At 39.3% G+C, this 27,386-nt stretch overlaps 1 protein-coding gene across 2 annotated transcripts in view; it reads left to right on the top strand.

The window, feature by feature from the left end:
* LOC139447548 (RCC1 and BTB domain-containing protein 1-like) overlaps window positions 1–27,386 on the top strand; it is a 197,052-nt gene that overhangs the window by 108,630 nt on the left and 61,036 nt on the right. The window contains exon 14 of one of the 2 annotated variants that reach the window (XM_071228951.1): window positions 16,489–16,619. The exons of the other annotated variant lie outside the window; for it this stretch is intronic. Coding sequence (XP_071085052.1) covers window positions 16,489–16,619 — 131 coding nt within the window. The remainder of the gene's footprint in view (window positions 1–16,488; window positions 16,620–27,386) is intronic. 2 annotated transcript variants of the gene reach the window in all.

Below are 27,386 nucleotides of genomic sequence, written 5' to 3'. Positions count from 1 at the left end.
CAATCAAGCTGCGATCTCGGAACTGCTCGCCCGATTGAATCCAATTGCAAGCGGAGACAAGATTACTTCCCTTAGCCAAACATGATCGTTGCTCAGAAATATTCAAATCTATCTTCAGTAAATCATGAAATTAATGCGAGCATGACATTTATGCGAAAAATGCAATCGTCAGTCCTTATTATTTTAATATGTTTCATTTCATCATGATAAAAAAGTTAGTCACTTATAAGGTTACCACGTTGAAAATGGAAACGATCGTTAACAAAAACAACAAAATGTATTCTTTCATCACTCAGCCTAACAGTGATATAACTGCAAATAAAACAATCAAGTGCGCTAAAGTATTACACATGGTGGGTGGAGGACCAGGGGCACTTTGAGTTTGACAGGTGTCATCAACTGGTCAAGTAACATCACGGTTTGTATATTCACGTTGATTGGACAGTCTAGACTGGCGCCAACTAATCATGACGGTGTCTTCAGAACAGAACAGAACTTTATTTCTCCCAGGTTTAGGCTTACGTGGATAACGGAAAAAATTGTTTTAGTGATAACACATTTTTAATTCAATCTAATATACTTTCCTTGATTGATTTTATGACTGTGGTCGTAGATCCGGATGTATATAAAAATGCTCAGTAAATACACAGGATTTATTGTTATACTATTAGGATTAATAGATACAATTGAGTATTTATACCCTTGATCATAAAGTTAGTCACTACTGTTATTTTCAAATGTTCGATTTGTATGATTTGGGTTATGATTAAATTGACAAAATAAGAAATCATTCCGTGTATATGTGTATTATATATTGTACCCCAATACGTAATTAAATTGTGTATGAATAAGGACACTAGGTTAATTACTGTTATTGATTATTTGAAAAACATATTCACCTTTAGTTGCGTAATATGTCACAGAGGTAAAGCTAATTCATAACAACTAATTGTCCCATATATTTGGCTTCTATCTTTTATATGAAACAAATGCTATAACATGGGGTGATAAACTTCATTGGCAATAGACGTCTACTCTGTTCCAGATATGTTTATTCATTTTGTCAGCATTTAAATCGTTGCATTCCTGGCTCAATGATTCATTTGATGAAATCTTGTTCCGTGTTTTGAATTACCGTCAGATAGTTCCAGAACAATTATAAAATTTCCAACCCTATGTGTTGCGCATGTTTCCGAGATAATTCGAAGTTCATATTCTTGTACGAACACTTATCATAATTCATTTATACCTAGTACTATTATGTACATATGTATATTAGTTCAAATTATAATGATGAGGCCCTCTATTCTCGAAACGGTCTTTGTTCTACGACAACCGTAAGGCGGTATGGGAAAACAAAATATTTGTTTAATTGTTCAAAGTTCATAGTCAATGTCATATGATTATAGACGAGGAAGATAGCAAATTAAATATAAAGAGTAGCCACTTTAAATGACAGAAATTCTTTTTGTTAAATTTGCTCATGATTTGGTTTTTTCGTCGTAAATAGTGCCAAAATACTCTTAATTATTCACTTTCATGTCATTACTAATCTCACATAAGGTCTAAATTTGTACAACGTTTAACAGATATGATTATGACATGTTGTATCCAAACAAATCCAAACAAATCCAAACAAATCCAAGCTTGCAAATATGACCTTGACAAATTTTGGAATGGTGGTATTTCCAAGTTTTGGATTGTTTGGAATGGATGATATTTGTCCAATAAAGGTGAAGTTACCTATAAAATATTTTCAAATATTTGCGTAATCTTTAGATGCTTAAAAATAATATGTGTATATTGTTGTTATAGCAGGTTACCTATAGCAATGTTCATATCTAATTTTGATGAGATATAAATCAGGTAAGCACACATATCCATGTGCAGGGCTCTATATTTCCTATAATCCTCGTCAGCATGTATTTACAAAGTGCAAACAATTGATAAAATATTAGTTTATGACCCCACAAAATTATGCAGAGCAGTGTACCATGCATTGCAAATATCAGCTTACGAGTTAGCTGTGTGCATGTGCGACATCAGCAGAGAACGTATTTCTTGTGCATTATGTAAGGGCGACTCACGTCATCAACAAAGAGTTATGTTTTATTTTTCAATTTTTTTCCACAAAAGAATGTTTTGTCAAAGTGCAAAAGTAGGGATATGTTTTAAGTAGGGGATAATCCTAGTAACTCTCCATTCCTTAAAAATAATGGACCTCCATTGGGACAGAATGGACATTCCTTAAAGGAATGGAGATCGAGTTACTCAGGACATATCTCAAATGTTTGGATATCTGGAAGTTACTTCACTAGGCTGGTTTGACTGTACATGTAAACTGTTAAGGGTGTACTTTACATACTTTGTAGTTTGGCTGAGAAATATTTAGCCACCCCTCTTTGCTGAAATGACTTTTTGGTCAGTGATTTCCTGCATAGGTGTCTGTAAACATCTTCTCTGAAGACACTGGACCCATGAAGCAGAAAAATTTATATGATGTTTGTTCCCACCATTGATGATAACTAAATTTTTGCAAGTGGTTCAACATCCATATTCTAAATGGTCACTATGGCAGCTATATTGAAAACCCATTAACGTAAATTACTCAGCCATATTGTTTCAAAATGTATTGAAATTGGGGTGTATAACAACACACAGCACTCGTTAAACATGCTTGCATTGTTTAGTCATTTTCATACATGTTCTCAATGAGGATTCTACCATGACATTGATGAATGCTTGATTCTGATTGGTGAAAAAGAGGTTTCCTTCCTGCTACGGAAACCCCTTTCAAATATATTCCGCCTTTTCACAAAAAACGTGCGTATGAATACAAAGATAGCCTACATATCGATTCATAGAAAATGGCTGCCGATCGATCACCCCCATATGAACTGTAAAACGTATCTATATTTCCTCTAATACACGCTGGGTCTCTAATACCAGCCAGGTCTCTAATACACGCCGAGTCAAGGGCTCTTGCAAAATTAATAGACGGCGTAGGATCAAATAGAGGAAATACTGTAGTTTGATATCGGATGTTTAGAGCATTCTTGGCCGCAACCCTGACTGCTTCGATGATGGCATTAAAAGATTTAACGAAGGCATATCTTTTGCATACAAATGAAATATCTATGAAACTGTTAGAGAAATGTTCTATGGTGACCAGAGTCGGAACATTTTAAGCTATTTCCTCATTGAAACAACTGACAATGAAAGTAAAATATAACATTATAAAAATTGTTAAATTGAAAAAACTTGATTCATGACAACATGTTGTTTACAAACCTTTTTCTGATCGATATTCGTTGCCATCTCTGTCAACCACCACCATTAGAATTTGGCAGGAGGGGATTTGAAAGTCCATCAGAAAACACTCCCCTTCGAAAGTCCACGAAAACAATGTCCCAACTGAAGTGACAGCTTATCAAACTTGATGAAATTAATTTCAGAACACGCACAATTAAGAAAATCATATACGATCCACTATTTCTGGGACACAAATGTCTAAGTTCTGTCACTATTTGGCTTTGGATCCGTGAAATCTTGAAATTAATAGGTCACACTGTGGAGATTCCTCGTTTCAAAATATACTCGTCTGCAGCCTAAAAAGCAGCTGTTCAGTCATACTCAGTCACATTGGTAATCATATAGATGTACCAGCAGGCTCGATCAATCCCAGATAATCTACCTGTTAATGTTGAACCACATCATAGATCGGGATTGTCATCTTGCTTCTTTCTATAACTCGTTACAGAGAATGTAAACAGATTGTCAGCCATTGACAGCTTTGAGGTGTGAGTAACCGTGATGTAGGTCAAGTTCTGCCACATCCAAGTTCGGGGTGGAGATGCATTTATTAGGGCTCCAAGCCGAAAGGCTGTAGAGCCCTATTGTAATCGTTCGATTTATTATTATTATTATTATTATTATTTATTATTATTATTATTATTTATTATTCCGCCGATTTTTGTACCTGCCCTAGCAAAATAACCACTAGCTCGATTTTGTTCAAATTTTGTGCGTGTTTGTAGACCGTTGGGTACTAGTGCCCGCCAAAAAGCCAAGCCCATAGGCCCAAAGGCCAAGGGCAGATAACTGAAAAACAAGTATTTTTTGACGATATATTTTGCCCTGCTGCTCCACAACCGTTTGTCCGTTTACTTTGAAACCTTGCATGTATCTGATGCTTGAGCTGCTTGACATTTTTTGTTCTTTGACTTTGGTCATTGGACACGTGGTTAGGCAACCATATTGGATTCAAGGTTTTCAAAGGGTGTTTGGGGTACCTGTCTTCAAATACTATCTCCTCTGAATCCACTGCATGAAAAGCTTTCAAACTTTCTGAGAATTGTCTCCATACAGAACACAACAAATCAGCATAGCCGTTTTTCGATATCTTTTGTAGTTGCGGCCATATTGGATTTTGATTTTTATCATTTCTTTCACCGAAATTTTACCTTTAAGATCATAGCTTGTAAGGTTCTTAACAGAAACTATTGAAAGATTGCATGACGTTTTGAGACTATATGTAGCTCATTTTGTGCTGGGTTGCATACTGAAAGCACCACTGCTTGGTGTGGTATTATTTGATTTAAGTAAAAAAATCAGACTTGAGTACAAATACTGAAGGAAGCGCCTCATAAATCTACCATACACCCCCATTCACTGGCTTTGCAGATATCCAAGCGTTCTCCACAGCCTTGTTCAATATTGTGTGTACTACCCTTGACGACCAGGATCAGAATTGGCCTTTTTCAACCGATACTTGTCTCAAGAGGCAACTATGCTTGTCACAGGAGGCGACAAATCCGATTGGGTGGTCAGACTCGCTGGCTTGATTCTTCATTTCTCAATTGCCAATTGCTAAGGTACCTTATTTTTGACAGCGTTGTTTAAAGCAAACCATTTGCGGATTAGAATATGGTCGAGGTCGGAAATTGGTTTAGTACACTCTGGGAAACTGTGGCACACGCCAATTTGGTAATGTCCTGCAAACGGTTACTATCTTTTGACGGAGTTGGTACAAGCAAACTATATGCGGATTCGAACATGGTCGAAGTCAAACATGAGTTAAGAACACACTGGGACACGTGTGGTGATGTCTCAAAAGCGGTTCATTACATTTGAAGGCGTTGGTACAAGCAAACCATATGCGGATTCGAACATGGTCGAAGTCAAACATGGGTTAAGAACACCCTGGACATGTGTGGTGATGTCTCACAAGCGGTTTACTACATTTGATGGCGTTGGTACAAGCAAACCATATGCGGATTCGAACATGGTCGAAGTCAAACATGGGTTAAGAACACACTGGGACACATGTCGCGATGTTTTGCAAGTGGTTCCTTACATTTGATGGCGTTGGTACAAACAAACCATTTGAGGATTCGAACATGGTCAAAGTTGGAAATTGGTTAAAACATCCTGGGACAGCCAGGTCAATTTAGTAGTGATGATGTCTCACAAGAGGTTCTTTACATTTGATGGCGTTGGTACAAGCAAACCATTTGGGGATTCGAACATTGTCGAAGTCAAACATGGGTTAAGAACACACTGGGACACGTGTGGTGATGTCTCACAAGCGGTTCATTACATTTGATGGCGTTGGTACAAACAAACCATTTGAGGATTCGAACATGGTCGAAGTTGGAAATTGGTTAAAACATCTAGGGACACCCAGGTCAGTTTAGTAGTGGTGATGTCTCACAAGAGGTTCTTTACATTTGACGGCGTTGGTACAGGTAAACCCTTTGAGGATTCGAATATATAAACGAGGTGGGGAACAGGTTTAGCACTTTATCTCAGTAATGCGACAGGAACCCGGGCCCGGACGAACGCAGAACGCTAATCCGTTTGACTGGAGCCCAACTGACAAAGAAGTTGTGGCCTGTTAAAGAGTCACCAAGCCGAAAGGCTGAAGAGTCCCAGTGTTAGCGTTTGATTTAATATTATTATTATTCCGCTGGTTTTTGTACCAGAGCTAGAAAAATAACCACTGGCTCGATTTTGTTCACATTTTGTGTGTGTATGTGGACCTTTGGGTACTAGTGCCCTCCAAAAACCCAAGGCCGTAGGCCCAAAAGCCAAGGGCAGATAACTAAAAGAACAGAATATTTTGAAGATATGTTTCGCCCTATTGCTCCGCAATGGCTTATCCGATTACTTTGAAACCTTGCATGTATCTGCTGCTTGAGCTGCTTGACATTTTTTGCTCTTTGACTTTGGTCATTGGTCACGTGGTTTGGCAGCCATTATGGATTCAAGGTTTCCACAATGTTTTTTGGGGTACCTGTCTTTAAACGCAAAGAACTCCGAGTCCACTGAATGAAATGCTTTCAAACTTTTTGATAATCATCTCCATACATAACACATCAAACTTAAGTAGCTCAGGGACACCCCTGGAACACGCCAATTTCGTAGCGGCGATTTCCGGTGACTATCTTTTGAAAGAGTTGGCACAAGCCAACCTTTTATGGATTCGAACATGTTCGAGGTCGGAAATGGTTTTAGAACAGACCTGGACACCCTGGCACACGCCATTTTCCTTGCGACGATACCCTGCAAGTGGTGCCTACATTTGACGGATTTGGTTCAAGGAAACCCTTTGAGGATTCGAACATGGACGTTTGGGCACAGTGTTTCTTGGAGCCCGCCATTGCTGCTTGCAGCTTTAATTTTGATTTTATTATTGTTTACTGGGGGTAATTGCTAACTAACTAATAACACATACATATGTTAAAAGTGTAATAGAATGTTAAATCATAAAGTTTGCTGTAGAAATATATTCGTTTAGCATTTTAAACCCTTTTTTATTACCTGTCACCCCTACGATAGAAATGATGGCATGTTCGATTTCCAAGAAATGACCTCTCTCACAAAATTCCGAGAAATGACAGTCAGTCCACAGTGTACAACAGTGTACAACAGTTTGGTAGAAATTAAAACATCTGTCCCTGGACTAAGTTTGGAGTGTTATTTGTCAGCTTCTTCAACAAGGCTTGTATGGGACAAGGATTGAGTCATGGATGTAAACAATTGCAGTAATGAGGACGGACACAGTTGCACATTTTATTCAGGTTTGCTGACAGTAAATGCACAATGATATTAATGTGGAATAACAACTGGGATGAACATCTTTTTTTAATTAATGGCAAGTGAGTGATTCTAGACATACATACATATCTTTGCTGGATGGTCATTAGGCTTTTGAATTAAACATTCATTGAGACAAAGCTTGTCCTGAGTCAGCTGTGATGACCTGTGCAGTTTAACATAATGGGGTTTCGTTTTTGCATTATTATGAATCTGTGACCTTGAATTGACCTTTACATATGGCATTCATAATCGGCTCTTGTGAAACTGCTCTTTTGATAGAGTGGAAATGTGGGGTGCAATTTCCTTCTAATGATGCTATCATTATCAATATTGTTGTTATATTATAATATTTAAGAAAACTGCAAGGCTAAAAAAGCTGAAACTATTTATGAATGATAATATCTAGAAGATGATTCAAGGCACTATGATCAGCATGCAACTGCTGTGCAGTAGACAATGTTTCTAAACAAGTTTTTGTTCTTTTACCTAAAATCTATTGCACTTGTTTTGCTGAAACTCAATATAGATGTTTTTCACCATATTAATGCTGAAGCATTATGATGGCATCAATAAAGTTAATGATGTACTTTTTTGCAAAATAATTGAAAAGCATTCACAATTTTTCAATATCTTGCAGAGAGTTTCAGAAATTGTGTGAATAAAAGACATTAAGTTTTGTCACGTCATAAGTCATAACGTGTTCTTTAGATAAAAGCTGCTCACAAAAGTTTTTGCTTATATTTTCTTACAAAGCAATAATGTTTTAATCACCAAACATAGTTTCTCAAAGTCATATGAATAGCCATCAAGAAGCTGTCACCTTGAATGGTGATGTAATCTCTACTAGTGTCAACAACTAAGAGAAGGTAACTCGAACAATTCCGTCGTAGGTAGATACATTTTACAAAAGCCTCACCTACAACAGTATGTACTGCTACATAACAAATGCCATACTGCATACAGCACATGTAACATGAGCATTCCTACAGACTCACAATGTAGAGGTCCTCATGTGGCCCCTCCACAGCACCAGACTGGAACCCCATATAACACTGATGGGACGAGTTGGGTCTCCACTTATGACAGCAGCATTCAGAATGACAGACACGGCAACAGCTTGCACATGCACTACAGGACGAATGGGCTAACATTGCCCAAGCTGTGATACATATTCTCGTATATAAACAATGGAACATGTTATATTTTGTTTACCCAATATACCGGGACACAGATAAATATTGCAATATGTATACAGATAATATCGTGCTGTCCTACTGATTTATGTATATATGATTCCTGAATCAACAAAAGTCCTCTTCTGAACATCTCATGTACTGCTGTCTGCAAACATGCTATTTTGTGAAGGTCGGTCACTGGTAGTGATGCCATTAGTAAAATTTGTTGTACATATATGGTGTTTTCTTGGAGGTGAATGTCAGGTGAATAAAGTACACATAATCATTCTATTCTGCAGTTTACAGTTTTATTCATGATGTAGAACTTGCATATCTTTTACATATTTTTTCATCCAATATCATATTGTATGTAGATCTAGGTCACAATATTTATAAAACTTAGATAATATCATGTTTGTTTGAACATGTGTTTGACATTATTTTCACTGTGAAAAGTGTCATGTTCTGTTATGCTGAAATAGCGTCAAGTATTTTTACAAATCACAAGTGCAGTGTTTCCATATTGATATGTTTGTTGGAACAGTTTGGTTACTTGTGAATAAAACAAGACAGAAATGGGTTTTTCAGATTAAAAACGATGTTTTATTGTTCTGTTTTCAGTCGTACAAATGGGTATCTCTCATACCCTCACGTCTAGTCGCACGTTTAAGAGGAAGCCAGAAGCTGGAATGTAAACATTAAACTTGTTTCCGTCCGGTTGCGCACGCACCTCCCTATGACATGTCACAAATCTCGAAGAATAAGCCATCAAGCAGGACTGGCCTGGATTACTTCCCTGTGCGGTAGTCTGGGTGGGAACGTACAACTGAAAACAAACCAATAACACATCGTTTTTAATCTGAAAAACCCATGAATTAGTCTGTTTTCAGTCGTACAAATGGGTAGAATTCGATGGAACACTGGAAGGAGGGTCGGGGAAAGTAATCAGGCAGTGACCTCTTCCACGTCAAATGTACCAAGTTCCTCACCTCTGTAGTGACAATAGAATATTCGACCAGATGCACGGACGAGACAAGTTTTTTATCACGAACGCACAGCATGGTTAATGCGATCGAATTGTGGTCGACGAATAGTTTAGTTACAGAGCAACTCGCAGTATACAAGGTAACTAAAACAGCATGTTTAATGCTCTTCGACTCACAACTAATTATCGAAGCGACAGGACAACTGCACACGTCAGTTGAATTGAGATCAAAGTGTGGTTGGCGTATAATTTAGTTACAGAACAAATCGCCCTAGTCAAGGTAACTTAAACAGCATGTCTAATGCTCTTCGACTCACAACTAATTATCGATGCGACAGGACAACTGCACACGTCAGTTGAATTGCGATCGAAGTGTGGTCGACGTATAATTTAGTTACAGAACAACTCGCGGTATTCAAGGTAACTAAAACTAGCATGGTTAATGCTCTTCGACACACAACTAATTATCGATGCAACAAGACAACTGCACACGTCAGTTGAATTGCGATCGAAGTGTGGTCGGCGCATAATTTAGTTACAAAGCAGCTCGCAGTATACAAGGTAAGTAAAAATACGAGCAGTACTATCAAGTATGGGAAGACGATGTATACACCGAATAACCATAATAAAACAGCCGAAGTACTGCATGCAACAAAAACCATAAGAATGCGTACATTCACCAATAGTTTTTATTGTAACCTGTTAACTGGCACGAAGTGTCGAGCAAAAAGTCCAAAGTGAATAAAGCACAAATTCACTGTCTTTTCAGGGAGATCGGTTGTGCCACTACGAGTGGACAAAACTGTGTGCTCATGTTGAAGCTATGGCTCGAACTTCATGCAGATGAGAGGAGGTGGGAGGTGCGAGTCTTTACGCCTCGTAAGCTCTGAGAATGACCGCTCTCAACCAAAAGGAGAGAGTATTACGTGTAATCTCTTTCTTTGCATTGGCTGAGAGCGGTATGAACAGCCGTCGAAAATGTTGTCGTCGCTGTTCAGAACGCTGCAGGTAAATACGAAGCACACGAACTGGGCACAGGGTGAGATCATGATCGTGATCATGAGGGCCCATAATGGCAGACAAGGAAGGAATGTGGAACATTCTCGGATCTTGGCCAGGAAGTTGATTTTTCGCTAAAAAAATCCCATCTGAGACCAAGATATACGTTGCCATGGTTACGCTGATCGAACGTAATCCGACCGACGTCAATGGCATGTATTTCCGAAACTCTCGCTGCCGTAGCCAGCGAGAGAAGGAAAGCCATTTTTTGAGACAATAAGTTGAACGCGACCTGATCGAGAGGCTCGTAAAGCCTGACTAGACAGGTTGCGCAGAACGACATCGAGGTGCCAGGCCGGCGGGCGGAATTTATGTGACTGATCTTCAACCACGTAGAATCTTCTGCAACTCCGGTACTTTAGTGAGCTTGTCGCCCGTAGGAGACAGCACCACTGAAGCCAGAGCTGCCAGATAAGTCGAGATCGTCGACCCTTTCAGACGCCGAGATGACCGGAGATAGACTAGGAACTCCGCCACCTGTGGTGGGGTCGCTTCCGCCGGGTTGAAGCCATGAGCCCTTGCGAAAATGGAGAAAGTGGTCCACTAGTCATCGTACAGCTTACGAGTCGTAACTTGATGTGCCGACGAGTCAAGCGCTGCCTGAAGAATCTGAAGAAGTTCCGGGAACCACGTTCTGGTCGGCCAATAAGGCTCGACCAAAAGCAGACGTAGGTTGGCCGTTTGATGAACTGTCTCCAGTATCGACGGTATAAGCACTGTTGGCGGAAATGCGTAAGCGTCTAGGCCCTCCCACGATATCGCTAGTGCTTCGTGGTCCCATGCCCGTGGGTCTGGAACTGGCGACATGAATCGAGGGAGGCGGTTGTTGTACCGGGTTGCGAAGAGATCTACTTGGGGCAACCAGAGTCGATCTGTCAGCAGGTGAAAGACTGTTGGATGGATCATCCACTCTGTGGGGACGGCCTCAATGGTCTCGACAGGGCGTTGGCTTTCACATTCTTGGCCCCCTGGATGTGACGGGCGCGTATGCCCATGTCCAAGTCGTCGACGAGGGCGTAGAACCTGAATGTCCGGTCCAGAAGGGCCGCCGACCGAGTCGTACCCTGTTGGTTAATGCAGTGGACGACTGTGGAATTGTCCGACTGTATCATCAGCCGTTTCCGACGGAGTCGAATTTTCCAGAACTCGACCACCTAAATCTTTGCTTCAAACTCGAGGCAGTTGATCTGGAGGACCTTTTCTTCTATCGACCACAGCCGGAGCCACCACTCCAGATGACAACGTAGCTGCGCCGAAAGTGGAACCAGGAGGTTGGGAAACTCCAGGTGGGGGGTACAGCAATCTCTGCAGCAGACGAAGTTGAAGACGACATCGGCGAGTCAGGTCTTGGGCCGATGTCAACAGACTGAGGACTTCCTGCCACGTGTGATCCGACGCCGGGGCATGTAGAAGCGTCAGAACACTGCTGACAATCCTGTCCCGACGGTCTTGTGGTACCTTGACCAGATTGACTCCCTTCTGGAAGCGTATCCCGATGTATTGTAGATCCCGAGTTGGTACCAAGTCCGACTTTTGAAGGTTGACGATCCACCCGAGGTACCGTAGTAGACTCAGGATGGTCGCTAACTCTCCTTGAAGGGCTTCTGTGAACTGGTGAGCTTGGAGCCCGTCGTCTAGGTAGAAGGCGACACTGATCGCCTGCCGATCGAGCCATTCTACGACCGTCTTCATGATCCGTGTGAAAATACACGGGGCCGTAGAAAGTCCAAACGGGACGACCGCCCATTGATATTGAATTCCTTGGTATTCGAATCAGAGGTACTTCTGGAACTCGGAAGCTACTGGTACATGGAGATATGCGTTCTGAAGGTCTATCGAGACGAGGAAGTCGTTCGGTAATATCATCCGACGCAGAGAGTTGAGGGATATCATGGTGAATGTGTCGGGTTGTCGGAGGTATGTTGCGTTGAACTTTTTGAAATTGAAAATAAGCCGCATCTTTGTGGAGTTTTTCTTGGGTACTAGAAAGATGGGCGAGTAGTACCCCGGCGATGGTGTCGATGTCCCTAGGCGAAGTACGGCCGCCTTTTCCACCAACGAATCAATGGCCTCCGTCAGCCGATCCTTTGGTGGAGTGTGGAATGTCGGGGATGACGGCAGTGGTGGCGTCGAATTTCAGGCGTGGGGCGTAGCCTGTTGTCAAAATGTTCTGAACGTAAAGGTCGTTGAGGAAAGCCCACTTGTGGGCTTACTGATGAAGTCTCCCCCCTACATGTAGCACGTCTAAAGGTAGTGTCACCAGGGGAGACTGCAACGACGGTGACGGCGGGGGAAGGGTCCTCCCTTCTTCCCCTGCTGGCTCTTTCCCCCCTGGGATTGGACATTGCCATGGTTACACTGATCGAACGTAATCCGACCGACGTCAATGGTCTGTATTTCTGATACTCTCGCTGCCGTAGCCAGTGAGAGAAGGAAAGCTGTTTTCTGAGACCATAAGTGGAACGCGACCTGATCTAGAGGCTCGTAAGTCTGATTAGACAGGTTGAGCAGAATGACATCGAGGTCCCAGGCCGGCAGTCGGAATTTATGTGACTGATCTTCAACCATGAAGGCACGTACATTCTCGTTCTGTAACCTCGTCGTGGGGCGTTCGAAACTGGTGGCCATCTGGACAGGTTGTATGAAGCCGAAATGATGATGTCACGCTCGGCTTCCCTGGAGTACCTGTCCAGAACTTCGTTGGTACGACCGTCAAACAACTGTTGCGATGACCACGGGGCCCTTTACAGTGTCCTGCCATGACGATCAGGTAGTTCAGTGCAGTCGATGTAACCATGGCGACGTGCCGTAGTAATCTGGCCTGATACATATCGGGACTAGGCGAGGACATCAGAGAGGCTGTCGTCACAATCCATCGTCGACGTCGATTGTGGAGGCGTAGATGAAGGAGCTGGTTGACGGTCCATGGACCCCCGACGCAGTCAAATCCATCTTGGTCGATGCCGTCGAGGCGAGGACCGCCTCCGTGATCTGGGCTATCAAAGCCGGGTCGATATGAGAGTGAGACGAGGGCGTCGTTCTGTCATTATCTTTACTATGACGCTGAACTCCCAGAAACTCCCTGCGAGAACGTCGCACGTTCCCGTGGGGGCGAGGGCTACGATCTCTAACTGTAGAAGTACTACGATCCCCATCGTAGTTATCGTCCGAATCGGACTCCCGACGACCACGAAGGCGATGAACGCCCTCGTGTAGTGTACTGTCTCTCGACGAGGCACTCGACCTGTCGTCCCGACTTGAACGGGAACGACTTCTGTGTCCACTATCGTCCCGCACGACATCCCTATCGTTTTTGGTAGAATGAGATACGGACCGACTTGGGACCGTAGTCCCCTCATGGTCCTCGTCACCATCCGGTCCCGTCGTAACAGGGGAGGCTGAGTGACGCTCTCGATCAACTGAAATTTGCAGCTACAAGTGTACATTTACAGTACTGAATGCAACTTCTAATCACAATGAAATTTCACATCAGGCATGAACAGCACGTAATCCATGTGTACACAAAGCCAAATATGTGTAACTATAGGCAAACTCACTAATGCAATTAAGCTAAAGACACACTTAAAAATGTCAGTGAGACAGAATCTTAAGGAACAGACAAAATGACAATTCATGGTAAGGATAGAGAGGGGATCGTCATTATCCCATGTTGCCTAAATGTTTGGCAAATCTAATAGTGTAATTTCTTGACTGTGGGACAAGTGCCGCCAAATGTGTGTGGTTGCAATGACACCTGCATGGGTGTGGCAGGCCTTAAAAAACAACACATAGCCAAGATCGTCTTCTCAGTAGATTGAATCTTGCTGAATAGAGAATTCCGTACAATAACAGAAAAGCGAATTTCAACATCTTCTGTTAAAAACCGGCTGTATGCAGCCCGCCTGCAAGCAAAGCGTCCTGTGAACGGTTTGACCCTAACAACTTACCAAGTAATGCCTATCAAACAATTCAGCTCATAGGCCTCAAAGACTGGGGTTGGCTAGGCATCACCAGGGACGGGCTGTGTGCCAATGGAGTTACACCATGTACAAAGAAATCAAGATTGGCCTTTGATTCACAAATGGCAGAAAATGTAGTTGACATTGTAGCCGCGAGCGGTATGCCAGGTCAACTATTCTAGACCATGATCAGTATGGGGGCAGTGGTGTCATGATGTGGGGTGGTATCACTCATGACTGGCAAAGTGATTTGGTTATTATACCCCGCGACAAAGTGGGGTGTCGGATATAGGAATGGAGAAAAAAATGTTTACACTAGAAAAACAAAAATTTTAAACACTGATTATACACAATCTTAATAGAGTTAAAAAAATGGTGTCTCAAATTCATTTTTTTACAGAGTTATGGCCTTGCTCCATGCTTTTCATCTGAGTGAATAGTGTCTGCACTCGGTACAAGTTTTCTCAGAAACTCCTGAAGTTAAATGAATGAAAGATAGCATGCATATCTAGGAGATACTCGTCAAGACTGAGTCTGAAAATTGGTGTAATTGTGAATACACAGTTACGGCCCTTGATCCATGGTATTTTACAAAGTGCATACATGTAGTGTCTGCAATGGGGACATATTTTCTCAGAAACTACTGAACTTAGCTTATCAAAGAGGTATTGATCAAGACTGAGTTAAGAGAATTGGTGCCATAAATGATTTTTTCCAGAGAAGGGTTTTTTTGTGTATTAATTTCACATTTAATCATATTTTTTTTCTCATGACATAAGGCGACCCTAGTGCCTATCTATTTCTAAGGCTTTATAGGACTCTTTTTCTATAGTTTGTATTCACTATTATATGAACAAACAAAATTCTAATGTCCCCCATGGCGGGGGATAGTGATAATGCTGTTTTCTTGTTTTGAATGGACATTTGAAAGGTCTGCTATATGTTGACGAAATTTTGCATCCTGTCATTGTTCTATTTGCTAATATTATTGGCAGAAAGTTTGAACTGAAAGATGATAATGCCAGACCATATTGTGCCTGATTATCTAAAACGAGAAGCCATAATACGGACGTTGGACTAGCTCGCTAAGTCCCCTACATGTCCCATATAGAGCATCTGTGGGATGTTCTCGGGCAGAGAGTTTGGGGAAGCTCTTTCAGCAGAATGTCGGGTAATACCAAAGGCAACCATACGCAAGTTAATCAACATTGTGGCATCAAGGTGTGGTGCATGTATCACCCACCATGCAGGACACACCACATATTGATCTACACGCATGAAATTCATTTTACAGACATTTATCGTCATTACACCTTCACTATCATTTAATCCTTTCACTTATTTTTTGTTTGTAGTATATTTATCTGGCATTGCTGCAATACAATCCCAAGGGAACTCGAAATTTATTGAAATCTTCCTAGCTAGAATGCATGCATCATGATTGATTTTCTTCGCTCAATGAGAAAGTCACATTTAGCATGAAAATTCTGCAGACAAGTGAGTGATTGATCAGGCTGAGTTATTCTCTTGTTAACGACTTGGTTAATACACTCAAACCAGCAATTAGACAACTAAGATGGCTGCTATGTTGTCTTCCTACCTCCCAAATTAAGGAGTTCAGTAAATTCTCTACCTTCACAATAAAGAACTCTATGATTTGACACTGCTGTAGTCAATGAGCCTTATGGGAAATCAGCTGCCTGTCCCGGCTAATAACTGGAAAAGTGAATGCATGGGAACTTTTTCATGATCACCGGGGAAGTAACCTTCTTGTGATTAGTATATCAATAATGTCAGCATTCCAATGATAGGAGAAAAGAGTTAGTTGTGTATTGCTTTGTAATAACACAAAGTTAATGTCTTGTAATATAACATTATGAATATTAATGAGAAGATTTGATCTCTTCATTATTAGATTACAAACAGATAATAACAAAATGTGATTAAAATGCTATTATGTATATTAGGTTTTAAGACATAAATGACAGTGTTGTCCTGCTCCATACAATATAATCATTCCAACAGCCATTGTTCTTTGTATGATGTATGTTACCTTGATGCTCATGCCTTTTTCACCAATTGTATCTGTGACACAGTCATGGAGTATAATGTATCAGTATTGGCCAGGAGACACCAGCTCAGCCGTATCCTGCACCACAAGAGTTCCATTTCTGTGCATATTTTAAGTGTTTTAATCTGTATATTGCAGGCTTGCTTGACTTGGCCAATGCATACTGTGAACCCATTTTGAAGAATTACTGTGAGCAAATAATCAAACAAGGCATCACAGTGGAAGATGTTGCTATGTTGTATGCAGCTGCCATCAAATTTGAAGCCAAGGTTTGTGGACGTTTAGGAATGATTGATATTTAGCCAGCCTTGACATAGTGAATTCGAGCACATATGCACAAATTGTAATTTATTTTCTGGCTGTGAAGAGGCAAGGTAACAACGTGTTCAAGTGTCTTCTTCTTAAAGTATCAGACATCATATGGTCAAGTATTTGGAAGATGCTTAATGTTTTCACAATATGGTGAGGTTTTCATTTTAAAAAAGTCAAAATGACTGCCATGGCAAAAGAGGCCATTTGATGTGAGATGCTTCATACTTAGACTTTTTCTTTAAAATTAAAACATAATCATTTAATATTGTATGAATAACATATTCAATTATTTGGTACTCACGTCAACATGCTTTTGGAGGAAATCCTATATCTGATAATGATAATTAATGTGTTTGCATTACATTGAAAGTATGGATCATCTGATGATTGTGTGACTAGTGTCAACATCAGATGAACTGCTGGTCCCCTGGATTCATTGTGCTGACTGTAACGGTGCTACAGGGTAAATGCATTACCATGACAACACTCACAACTAAAGATCATGTTCTTTTCTTTTTTAATGCTCTAATTATTTAAGGATGAACAACACCATAACACAACAGTTTCAGTAAACATAACAGTACTGTTACGTAAATATGAAATTGACATCGCATAATTATTAGTTGCAAGATTCTTTCAGAATCCAAAAATGATGTTGATATTTGTTTAGTTTTAGTTACTTGCGTTTGAACTTTTATCATATCACACAGTAATCTGATTCTCTTTGTAAGACATCAAGTAGTAGACATTATGTCTGGACAGTCAACAAGTATTTTGGAATAGTAACACCATGCTCTCTGCATTGGTTACAGACTCATGTAATATTGGTAATGATTATTTGCATATTCCTATATGTAAAGGGTCGGTGTACGGTTTTCGGTAGGAAGTAGAACATCGAGTCAGTGGCTTGCGGTATATATAAGTTTGCTTTTTACAGGTAGATATATATACAAGAAGCACTATGTACCAGGTCAGCACATGGTGGTAGAGGTTCTTGTGTTGGTGCCCCAGAGCACCTAGCCTAGCCCCAGCTTGACTAAGGGTGATGCCATCTTATCTTAAAGTACTCAAGGAAATGAAAAATAAATGTTTAATAAATGCAGTTAATATACAAAATATGTAAATATTCAAACAACTAAATTAGTACTAATTGGGCCGTGGCACAAATACAGCGTATCAAATGTTTTTAAGCCTTTTTACACGTAAAAGTGTGTAAAAATGTGAATAAAACAGACTATTGTGAAACAGGGCATAACCAGATGTAAGTAGATCAAGGTGACCTATGACACCTTGACGACCGGTGAGAACAGGTGCATAATGCCTATATAGTCTGTTTCTGCTATGTCAATTTGGACTTAGTTTTATTTTTGAATGTTGAAAGTGCCGACAAATTACCTCCTGTAAAGTACATTTTGTATTGTTCACCGAGATCAAACTAGCAAATCCAGACTAGTACTTTTCGAGTTGTTTTGTTATTTCATGTTTACAGCTACATAACACTTTGTGTCGATTTTTAAATTGAGAAAAACAGTGTTTTTTTCATTTCCGTGAGTACTTTAGTCTCTGGACCAAGGCTAACATAGCCAAGGTCATAAATATGAACAACAACAACAACAATTATATTATGAGAAGTGACATAATAATGCGTTTTACCAACTAAATGTTTTTAAACAAAACTAGATATTTTTATCTTCATTAGCTATGTATTTGAAGATCCATGACACATATATCAAAGATAATTTTATTTACGGATTTCCTTTTCTTTCACTTAATTTTCACCAAAAAAATAGAGCTTGCAGTTATCACAAATGATCATGAGATCCACATGTGTCCTATGTACAAATGTATTTCTTGTTTGATGGATTTGGATACAATTCACTCACAGTTTCAAAACACATTCTGGCATCACTTCCCGTTTTGTCGAGACCAATCCTTCATCCTCTCCTACGTTTAACATCTGTTTCTTCAAGTCCAAGTATCTAGGATCTCTCCAAGCACTTCCATCTATTCAGTTCAGTCCAGATGTATTTGAAGCACTGTTTCTGAATCCAATGTCTGCAACTGTGTGGGGCACGATTTCCTAACCATGACTATCTCTGCTGTGTCACTCATGGTTGAATAAAAGCAGTAGTGACAGACATCTTTGTCTTCATCTGGTACCACAATGAAATCTGACTGTGACCCTGATCAACTAATCCCAAGAATCAGGAATCAAGTTTTCAAAGTTTCTGTTGCATTCTCAAAGATTGGAAGAGAGGCACCATCTTGTTGAATAGAGTTGACAGCCGGAATGATGATATCTTGAATTGGAACGTTCTCCATGATAAAGGCATCAATGTCATTATTAAAATGAACAAAAGTTCCCCTGATCATCTTGAACAATTCTGCTGTCAAATTCTGTGTTGTGAAATTGTTTGTTGTTCGTTTTGAAGACAAGGGAACTTGCAAAGTACCTCACAGCTGTCATAAGCAGTAACCCAATTTAGATGTGTGCTCGTGGCATGGTTGCTAGAAGATTGTGGAAAAAAGAAAGGCGGAGCTCATCGGATGTCGCCATTTGGAAATACCCCTGATGGTTATAGGTATCCCCCACCCCAACGAAGTTGGCGGGGAATATAGAAATGGGTTCCGTACGTGTGTGCGTGTGTGTGTGCGTGTGCGTATGTGCGTCTCGAAATCGTTTCCAGAGCATAACTCAGAATCCATTAAATATTTCTCTATGAACTTTGCATGTCTATCAGACTCATGCTGAACTGGTGCCTTTATGCTATTTAGGAATTTTATAAATATTTATTTTTTACGTTTCCATGGCAACAAGTTGGACTTAAGGTTCTATAAGGGTGCTGTTCGTTTCCGGAGCGTAACTCAAAAATTGTTAAATACTTTCTTACAAAATTTTGCATGTCTACTAGGCACATACTGAACTGGTGCCTTTTGCTATTTAGGAATTTTATAAATTTTTATTTTTAACGTTTCCATTGCAACAAGTTGGACTTAGGTTCTATAGGGTAGTTTGTTTCCGGAGCATAACTCAAAACCCATTCAATACTTTCCAACAAAAACTTTGCATGTTTACAGACACATACTGGACTGGTGCCTCTTGCTATTGAGGAATTTTATAAATTTTTATTTTTCACGTTTCCATGGCAACAAGTTGGACTCAGGTTCTATAGGGTAGTTTGTTTCCGGAGCATAACTCAAAACCCATTCAATACTTTCCAACAAAAACTTTGCATGTTTACAGACACATACTGGACTGGTGCCTCTTGCTATTGAGGAATTTTATAAATTTTTATTTTTCACGTTTCCATGGCAATAAGTTGGACTAAGGTTCTACAGGGGTGGTGTTCGTTTCCAGAGCGTAACTCAAAAACCCTTAAATACTTTCTTACAAAACTTTGCATGTCCACCAGGCACATACTGAACTGGTGCCTTTTGTTATATAGCACTTTAAGAATTTTTTATTGTTTATGTTTCCATGACAACAAGTTGGATTTAAGTTTTAATACAGGATTGGTTTACTTAAGGTGTATAACAAATAAACTATTAAATATTTCCTTGCCAAACATTGCATGTCTATATATAAAGCGCATACTGAACTAGTGCCATTTGATATTAAGGAGTTTTAGAAATGTTTATTTTAGAATTTCCATTGTAGCTATTTTGACATGGGCTAAGAGAAATGTTGGATCAGTTACCTGGTTTGGGACCATAACGTGTTAAAATGGGCGGGGGATATAGATGACTTTGTCAACTATTCGCTTGTTTAATAATAATAAAGAGTATCCATGCAGTGAAAGCATTTTCGGATTTCGGATTGCGTTGATAATACAATTACTACTCCCTTGTTGTCATCCATGTTTTCTGGTATAACCCTACACTTGTGTATTTGTCGTCATTCACTTGATGCTCAGTTAATGAATTTATTACAGGTATAATTAGTGGTAGCACCACTCAGAATACCTGACAAAGGTTCCCATTTGGCATTTATTGTGTCTGGGGTAATTATTCAATCTAAATCCAGATTTGAAGTGAGGTGAAATGTGTATGTTATGTAATATGCACGTGGCAGCCCGGCAAGAGATGAATGATCAGTTGATTTACTTTTTTTGGTAAATCAACGGATCGTTCCTAGTCATCAAAGGATTAACAGAAAATACATTGATTGATTAATCACTGTTATCTTGCACAGTGGATATGTCAAAAGTGAGTGTTTACATGTCTAGGTTTACAAAAACAAAGGGAATACACTCATATCATGGCGTGAAGTGCCGTTATAAAAACAACATACTTTGTTCAAAGTAGGATTAGAAGCCAAACAATATAGTTCTGAAAGTGCTTTTCATTGTAACATTTTCATTCTCTTGGTGGTGATATTAAACATAAAATGTTTGGAATTCGTGGTCATGATAATACAAATGGACATATTTTTCAGTCAATTTGTAAAATAACTGAATATTCAGGCGTATAATAAATTTCCTAAGTGAAAATTTTGCACATTTTGACTGTAACAATATACACACGATAAAATAAGCAATGCTAAAGGAGAAATATTTACATTGTGTTGCAAGTCAAAATAGTGTAAACGAAAATTGCACACTGCGCCCATATACTATCAATAAAAGTGACAAATGCGCTTAGGAATTGCGCAGCACAGGTCGCAAACTAGTCTAGGTTTTTGCTATATCATCCGGGTACTCACGGGGGGAAAACAATAACAAAGACAACCAGTCCCGGGGAATTGCTTGAGATCAGTGCCCCTTTAATGTATTAATTCCTCCCGTGGTCATAACCCAGATCACATGTAGTGTCGAAGTTTCCATCATTCACAAGACTGTTTACATGATGCCAGACTATTTCGGTATTTTAATAATTTGTAATGATAATAATAATTTATTTGCATAATCATGAAAGTACTACGAGATGAAAATGGCAGCAAATCCTTGAAGGAAACGGCCGTCTGATTCTACAGAGATGATGAACACACAAAATGAAAAAACTTAAAACTATTGTTGTCTTCTAATGTTTCTGAAATTATTTGTTTTTATGTCACTGATGAACATGAGAAGTTGTCAATCTATAACAGGTTAGATGCTGTTAAATTAACCATGGCTAAGAACATATCAGAAAGACTGAACCTTCTGAATGTGAATTGTTGATACCACCTTCTTATCAAGTATGTTCGCATGAAGACACCTCAAAAGGACTCTGAGTCAGCACTACAGAATTTAACTGATCATGCCCATTGTCATGCAGCTCAAGAGAACTGTGTGCACATCTTAAAACCTGCAAATGCTCACATTGTTCATGGCATGTTAATGTCTGTCTTTTGTACAGTATTTTGCACACATGTTAAATTGTCAATTTGTTCTGTGTCATTTGTCAGTTCACTTTAGTGACTTCGCTAAGGAATCTTGTGATGACACCATGAACGCAGCTGTGTGTGTATGACATTGTTCGAATCAGTTGACCAGGGAGAAGATTATTGTGGCATTGGTTTTATGATAGATGCTGGTCATGGAAGGAGAAACAAATGCAGCTCTATATCTGAACATTGTTCTGAAGTATAAAATGCAAATGATATCTGGCATGCCACAAAAGGAATCAAGTAGTATAGGTAATGATGGTTCTGGCTCACTTCCACTACAGATGGAATTTTTATTTCAAAACGATGATGCGCATCAACGATTGTCATGACATTAAACTAAATTGTAATGAAAATATTCTCAATTATTTTTACTCATACGTATACAGTGATCCCTCGATATACCGCTGTCATCGGGGTCCAAGAAACTGACCCCGCGGTGTAGGAAAGAGCGGTGTACAGATATTCCTTGCTGAGGTTCACATTACGTAATGATGGTAGTGAATGGAACAGTGGCGCAATTATTTCACAGTGGCATGGGACATGTAGATCTATGTAACACTGATCGTGGACGATGATTCAAACTACATGCGTAAAAAAATAAAAACACTTTGTGTGAATTAATCAAAGTAGTCTGTATTATTTTACGACTGGATGTTATACATGTAGAATCTTAATAAATGTTGTTATATTTTAAGTTTTTCGGGAGAAAATTGGTCCGATCGCCGACCTACTCACATTATCGATCGATGACAGTAGATTACAAAGCCAAACCAGCCTTGTAACGAAACTAATGTGCAACCAAGGCTGTGATTGGTTAATAAATAATGACGTGTCAAAGTTATGAAAAACCCGGACACGGTCGCCTCTCTGTATGCACTTTATGTACAATGTACACTGGCATGACGTGGGTAACTACACAGTCATTTGAGCGATTTATAAAAATCAAACACAAACACAAACGTAGATTTGAGTGGATAAGAGATATATTTAGTTCTGTTAATAATGATAATTATGCAAAGGGAAAATTGCACTCAAAATTCTAAGATTTTTTTTATACCCTTCGTAATTACGCTATTTAAACAATGAAGTTCCAATGTTTTTTATATGTCTCTCACGGTTACTCAAGTCCGGTTTGAAGTTCGAAGACATCTCACATGTTGTCGTACCAATTACAACAAGCTGAGATGAGTATTAAATGAAACAATGCGGCTTATTTTTGTTGTTGCTGTGATTTGATTTTATGTGAGTTTAATGCCAGATCTGTGTACGATATGTTTTTTCACAACCGGAACAAAAGGCAGAATGGCTTCGATCACATTCAGCCGGATACAATGAACGTAATTGTTTTACAAATACACACTCGTGTACATCGACTTGGAATTAAATTTCATCAGTTTATTTGTAACTGTATTTGTTTTAACACGCTTTAACGCGCTTTTAGGGGAAAATTCTTCATGCATTTTTGGGAGCCATGGTTTACCCCGCAGTGCATCCGGAGCGTTAAGTCGAGGGACCAATGTACCATTATTTTTAACAAAGTGATATTCAACATTTTTACTAAGTTCTTCGTTCATTTTACTAGGAGACCAGACGATATACTCTTCTTGGTAATTGGAAAGAAACAATTGAATACCGTATTTGGTTGGTTTGACATCACTAATATAATATATAGCCTGTGGTAATTCTCTCCATTTGATCATTTTGTCCCTGAGCATAAATGCTTCGATAGCTTTTTCGAGTTCTTCCTTTGTTGGTTTGTAATTCTCCATTATTGTATACTTATGTAAGCATTCGTCTAAATGTGATCCAACGATAGGAAGCAATCTATTTTTAATTTCCAACAAGTTCTTTGGTTTTAGCATGGAATAATTGACGCGCTTGTTGTCTCCCCTGTTCCATGAACTTTTTTTTCTCATCTTCGCTAATACCACTGGTCTTACGAGAATTTGATCGAATCTCATGCTTCATTACGTTGTATTTGGTGAGTTCTGACAACACTTAACGAAACTCCTCCTCAGATGTCTGTTGAAATATGGTCCTCAATGCTGTTCAACTTTGCTTCTGCGAGTATCCGAATATTGGCATGTTTGAATGCTTTCTTTTGCAACTTACGAGAAATTAATTTTATCGCTATTCCTCCCAGTCCTGAGACTTCGGCGGCTACTTCCATGCCAAGTACGATAGGCGCGGTGATTATAGTTGATCATAAACCAACACCGGCTACACCGAGTCCCATGCCAGCTGTTACAAGTGCGGTGTTAACTCGAGAGCATTCACGGCTCTGTGATACTTTTTATACAATCCAAGTCTCAACTCCCTCTCCTTCTCTATTCAATGTTTTATGTCGCTTATTTGATGTAATCAAAATCCATCAACAGTATCCATCTTTTCAGATGCTTCATCGAGCGCCGGATGTAAACCCATAGTGTATATTATTATATCATATAATAGTCTTTAATTGGTCTTGCTTCAATGTTTTGAGAGTATACATCAGCCTTATTAAATGTATATTATACGGCATAAATATCTTAGTAAGAGAAATGCTATCACCTTTCATAATTTGGACCCCCTCAAGGGTTGCAACGGTGATGCTTCTACAAAAATAATACTACAACGTCGATGCTCATGTTGCTTGAGCCATTTAATTGATAGACCTGGTAATATCTCGAAGGCATCTACCTGTACATCTCCATACAAGACTTCAATAATAAGCGTAGAAGGATTATGTATTGCAGTCAAGTTATCTTTAATATCACTGAATTCAGTAACCAAATTTAAACTAACATTTTTTTACTGCCGAACGACTCAATAACATATGACCTGGGTTTTCTGGCAGGGGAGCGACTAACACACTTTTTCGTTTGGAGGGGATATAAGCCGTGAGTATGATCCCACTATTCATTATCTTAGTTAATTGATGTCCCTTACCCATAATCACATATATTGGGGTAATGACGATATTCAGTAGCCACTCGATTTTTTCTTCGATCATAGTCCATTTATTATCATCGTTGCGAGTAAGATTGTATGAAGTGTTTTTATTGAGTCCACTAACGTCGACATCGCTTAAATATCCTAGATTACCTGTGAATGCAACTTCTTTCCGCTTGTATACATTATCTTGTAAGTGTAAAGCGTATATCTTGCCATCTATACCGGGTTTACCGAATCCTTCTGTGTCTCCGAGATCGGAAAGCGCAATTGTATTACATTGTCTGAGTGTTCCAGGGCCTGATGAATCAACCATTATTTATAATATGGAGTGTTACACTTAAGTATCCTATATGTACAGGTTGGTGTTTTACATCTAATACAGAATTTTTTAGGTCAGAAATAATACCCTGCTTTAATTTTTTATATGGTAATGTTGAGAAAGATTCCGTTCTACCACTATAATATTTTTCATCTTTGACTGGAATAGCTCTTAGTAGAGTTGAAGGACTTTCCAGTTGAATATTATCCGTTGTACTGATCTGATCAAGATGGATGTACAACTCTCTATAGGGAACTAAATCGGGTAATTTAATTCCATGCACTATATCGTTGGGTGGTATTATTCCCGTTCTGCCCTCAAGTCCAAGAGTTTCTGCTAAGATCTCGGCAAGAAGTAAATTCTCTTCTCCAGCGCTTAATTTCAGCATCCCATTCGACTCATTTTGTGTGAGACTAATTTCATTAGGCTTAAACATTTCATCTTGAGTGAGCATACGTTGTAATACCCATTAGGTATCACAATGCGAGTGTGATCAATACCTAATTCACCTATTAGAAACTTATTATTTTCTATCGCATCATTTATATTGGTCCACCGTGGGTAATACGTTACATCACATAGGGCGACTTCAAGTTGACCAGCTGCGTTATCGATAGTATGAAGCAATTGAATAGACTGACCATTTGTTATTCCCGGGAGTGTGACATACATATTAAATATACAAAGATACTATATCATAACTTAAATATGAAATCGAGTTACATTACTAATCAGTCAATTTTAGTAAGTGCCTCTGGTGCTAATTTTGTTGTTGAATTCCCTGATATCTTTGAAAAATATAGGGTCATGGCAACTGGCAATGAAATGGTTCACGATTGGTTTCACAATCCGATGCAATTTTGGCAGAATTAGTTAAACTTTGCCATATGGTGTGCCACAACAGGATGTGGTGTATCTCTTTATGCTGCAGGATTTGAACTAAATAAGTCTGTTTTATCTTTTCATGTGTACTATCAGATGAGACGTATACTTAAAGAAATTAGTGCCCCATTACCGCAGGATCGAGCATGGAATTCCACAAATAATCCGTACAATAGGTTCGCGTATGAGCGTATTTGTCAGGAATTTAATATTTCTACGAGTAAAGATTGGCGTATTAAAGGACTTAACCATGGTCTAGGTGTTCCGTACACTGGAAAAAGAACTGTTAAAGAAGAAAGCGATGATTTAGTTAAAAAAACTCATCAACCATTTGATCCATTTAAGTTGTTACAGAAAAACAATCTTTTTAATCTGGCTGGGAACTTTCAAGTAACGATTGGAGAGGAGATCTTATGAGTTTTAAGGGTGGTTTAGTACAAAATTTGTGCAACTAAACGATACTGCAAACGCTTGGAATGAATTTCTTAATGATAAAACAGAAAATAATTTTACTAGCCCAGGAGTTGTAATAGTTAATGAATCAATAAGAACTTATGTATGGGCAATTCTTGGTGCACAATCGCAAACACGAACGGGAATAATTGGTTCTGGGACGCAAAAACAGTTTGTTGCAAACGTAGAGGATGCTATTAATTCACCAGTTGACATACCATCTTCTATAAAGTGTTATCAAGATGTATTACAGTACGCTCAATCCAAAGTAGACTACGTTTATGCGCTGGGACTATACATGTCTCCAAGTAATATGGAACTTAAGATCGGTCAAGTGATCGGTTATAATAATAAAATTGTTATTGCTACCGATCAACAAAACCCAGGTATAAATTCAGATATTAACACAGAATTAATAACGCAAACAAACACAGGTGAAATGGGAATAATAAAGGCACAGACACAACCATAAGTGCCACCACATATTGCAGCTAAAATTCAACAACATATCGATGAAAAAACAGCGCTTATACTGGAAGGAGTCGCGGCTGGTTTACTCATGATTTGGATAAATAGTTCTTAATGAACTGATTTGGATAAATAGTCTTTAGCGGATACGTACAACAACCCGGCAATTGCTACGATCAGTGCCCACAAGTTTTGACTAAGCCAAGTGGTGGTCTTAGCTAATAACTTCAAGAGCCAGGAAACAATACTCCCTATTATACCTGGAAGTGCAGACGCGGCTTTCCCAGTGCTTCTCCAAAC

The sequence above is a fragment of the Haliotis cracherodii genome, unplaced genomic scaffold, assembly GCF_022045235.1.
Source record: "Haliotis cracherodii isolate W230 unplaced genomic scaffold, xgHalCrac1.p SCAF_7, whole genome shotgun sequence".
NCBI lineage: Eukaryota > Metazoa > Mollusca > Gastropoda > Lepetellida > Haliotidae > Haliotis > Haliotis cracherodii.
The sequence above is the reverse complement of the archived record's forward strand: the minus strand, read 5'-3'. Positions and strand labels throughout refer to the sequence as shown.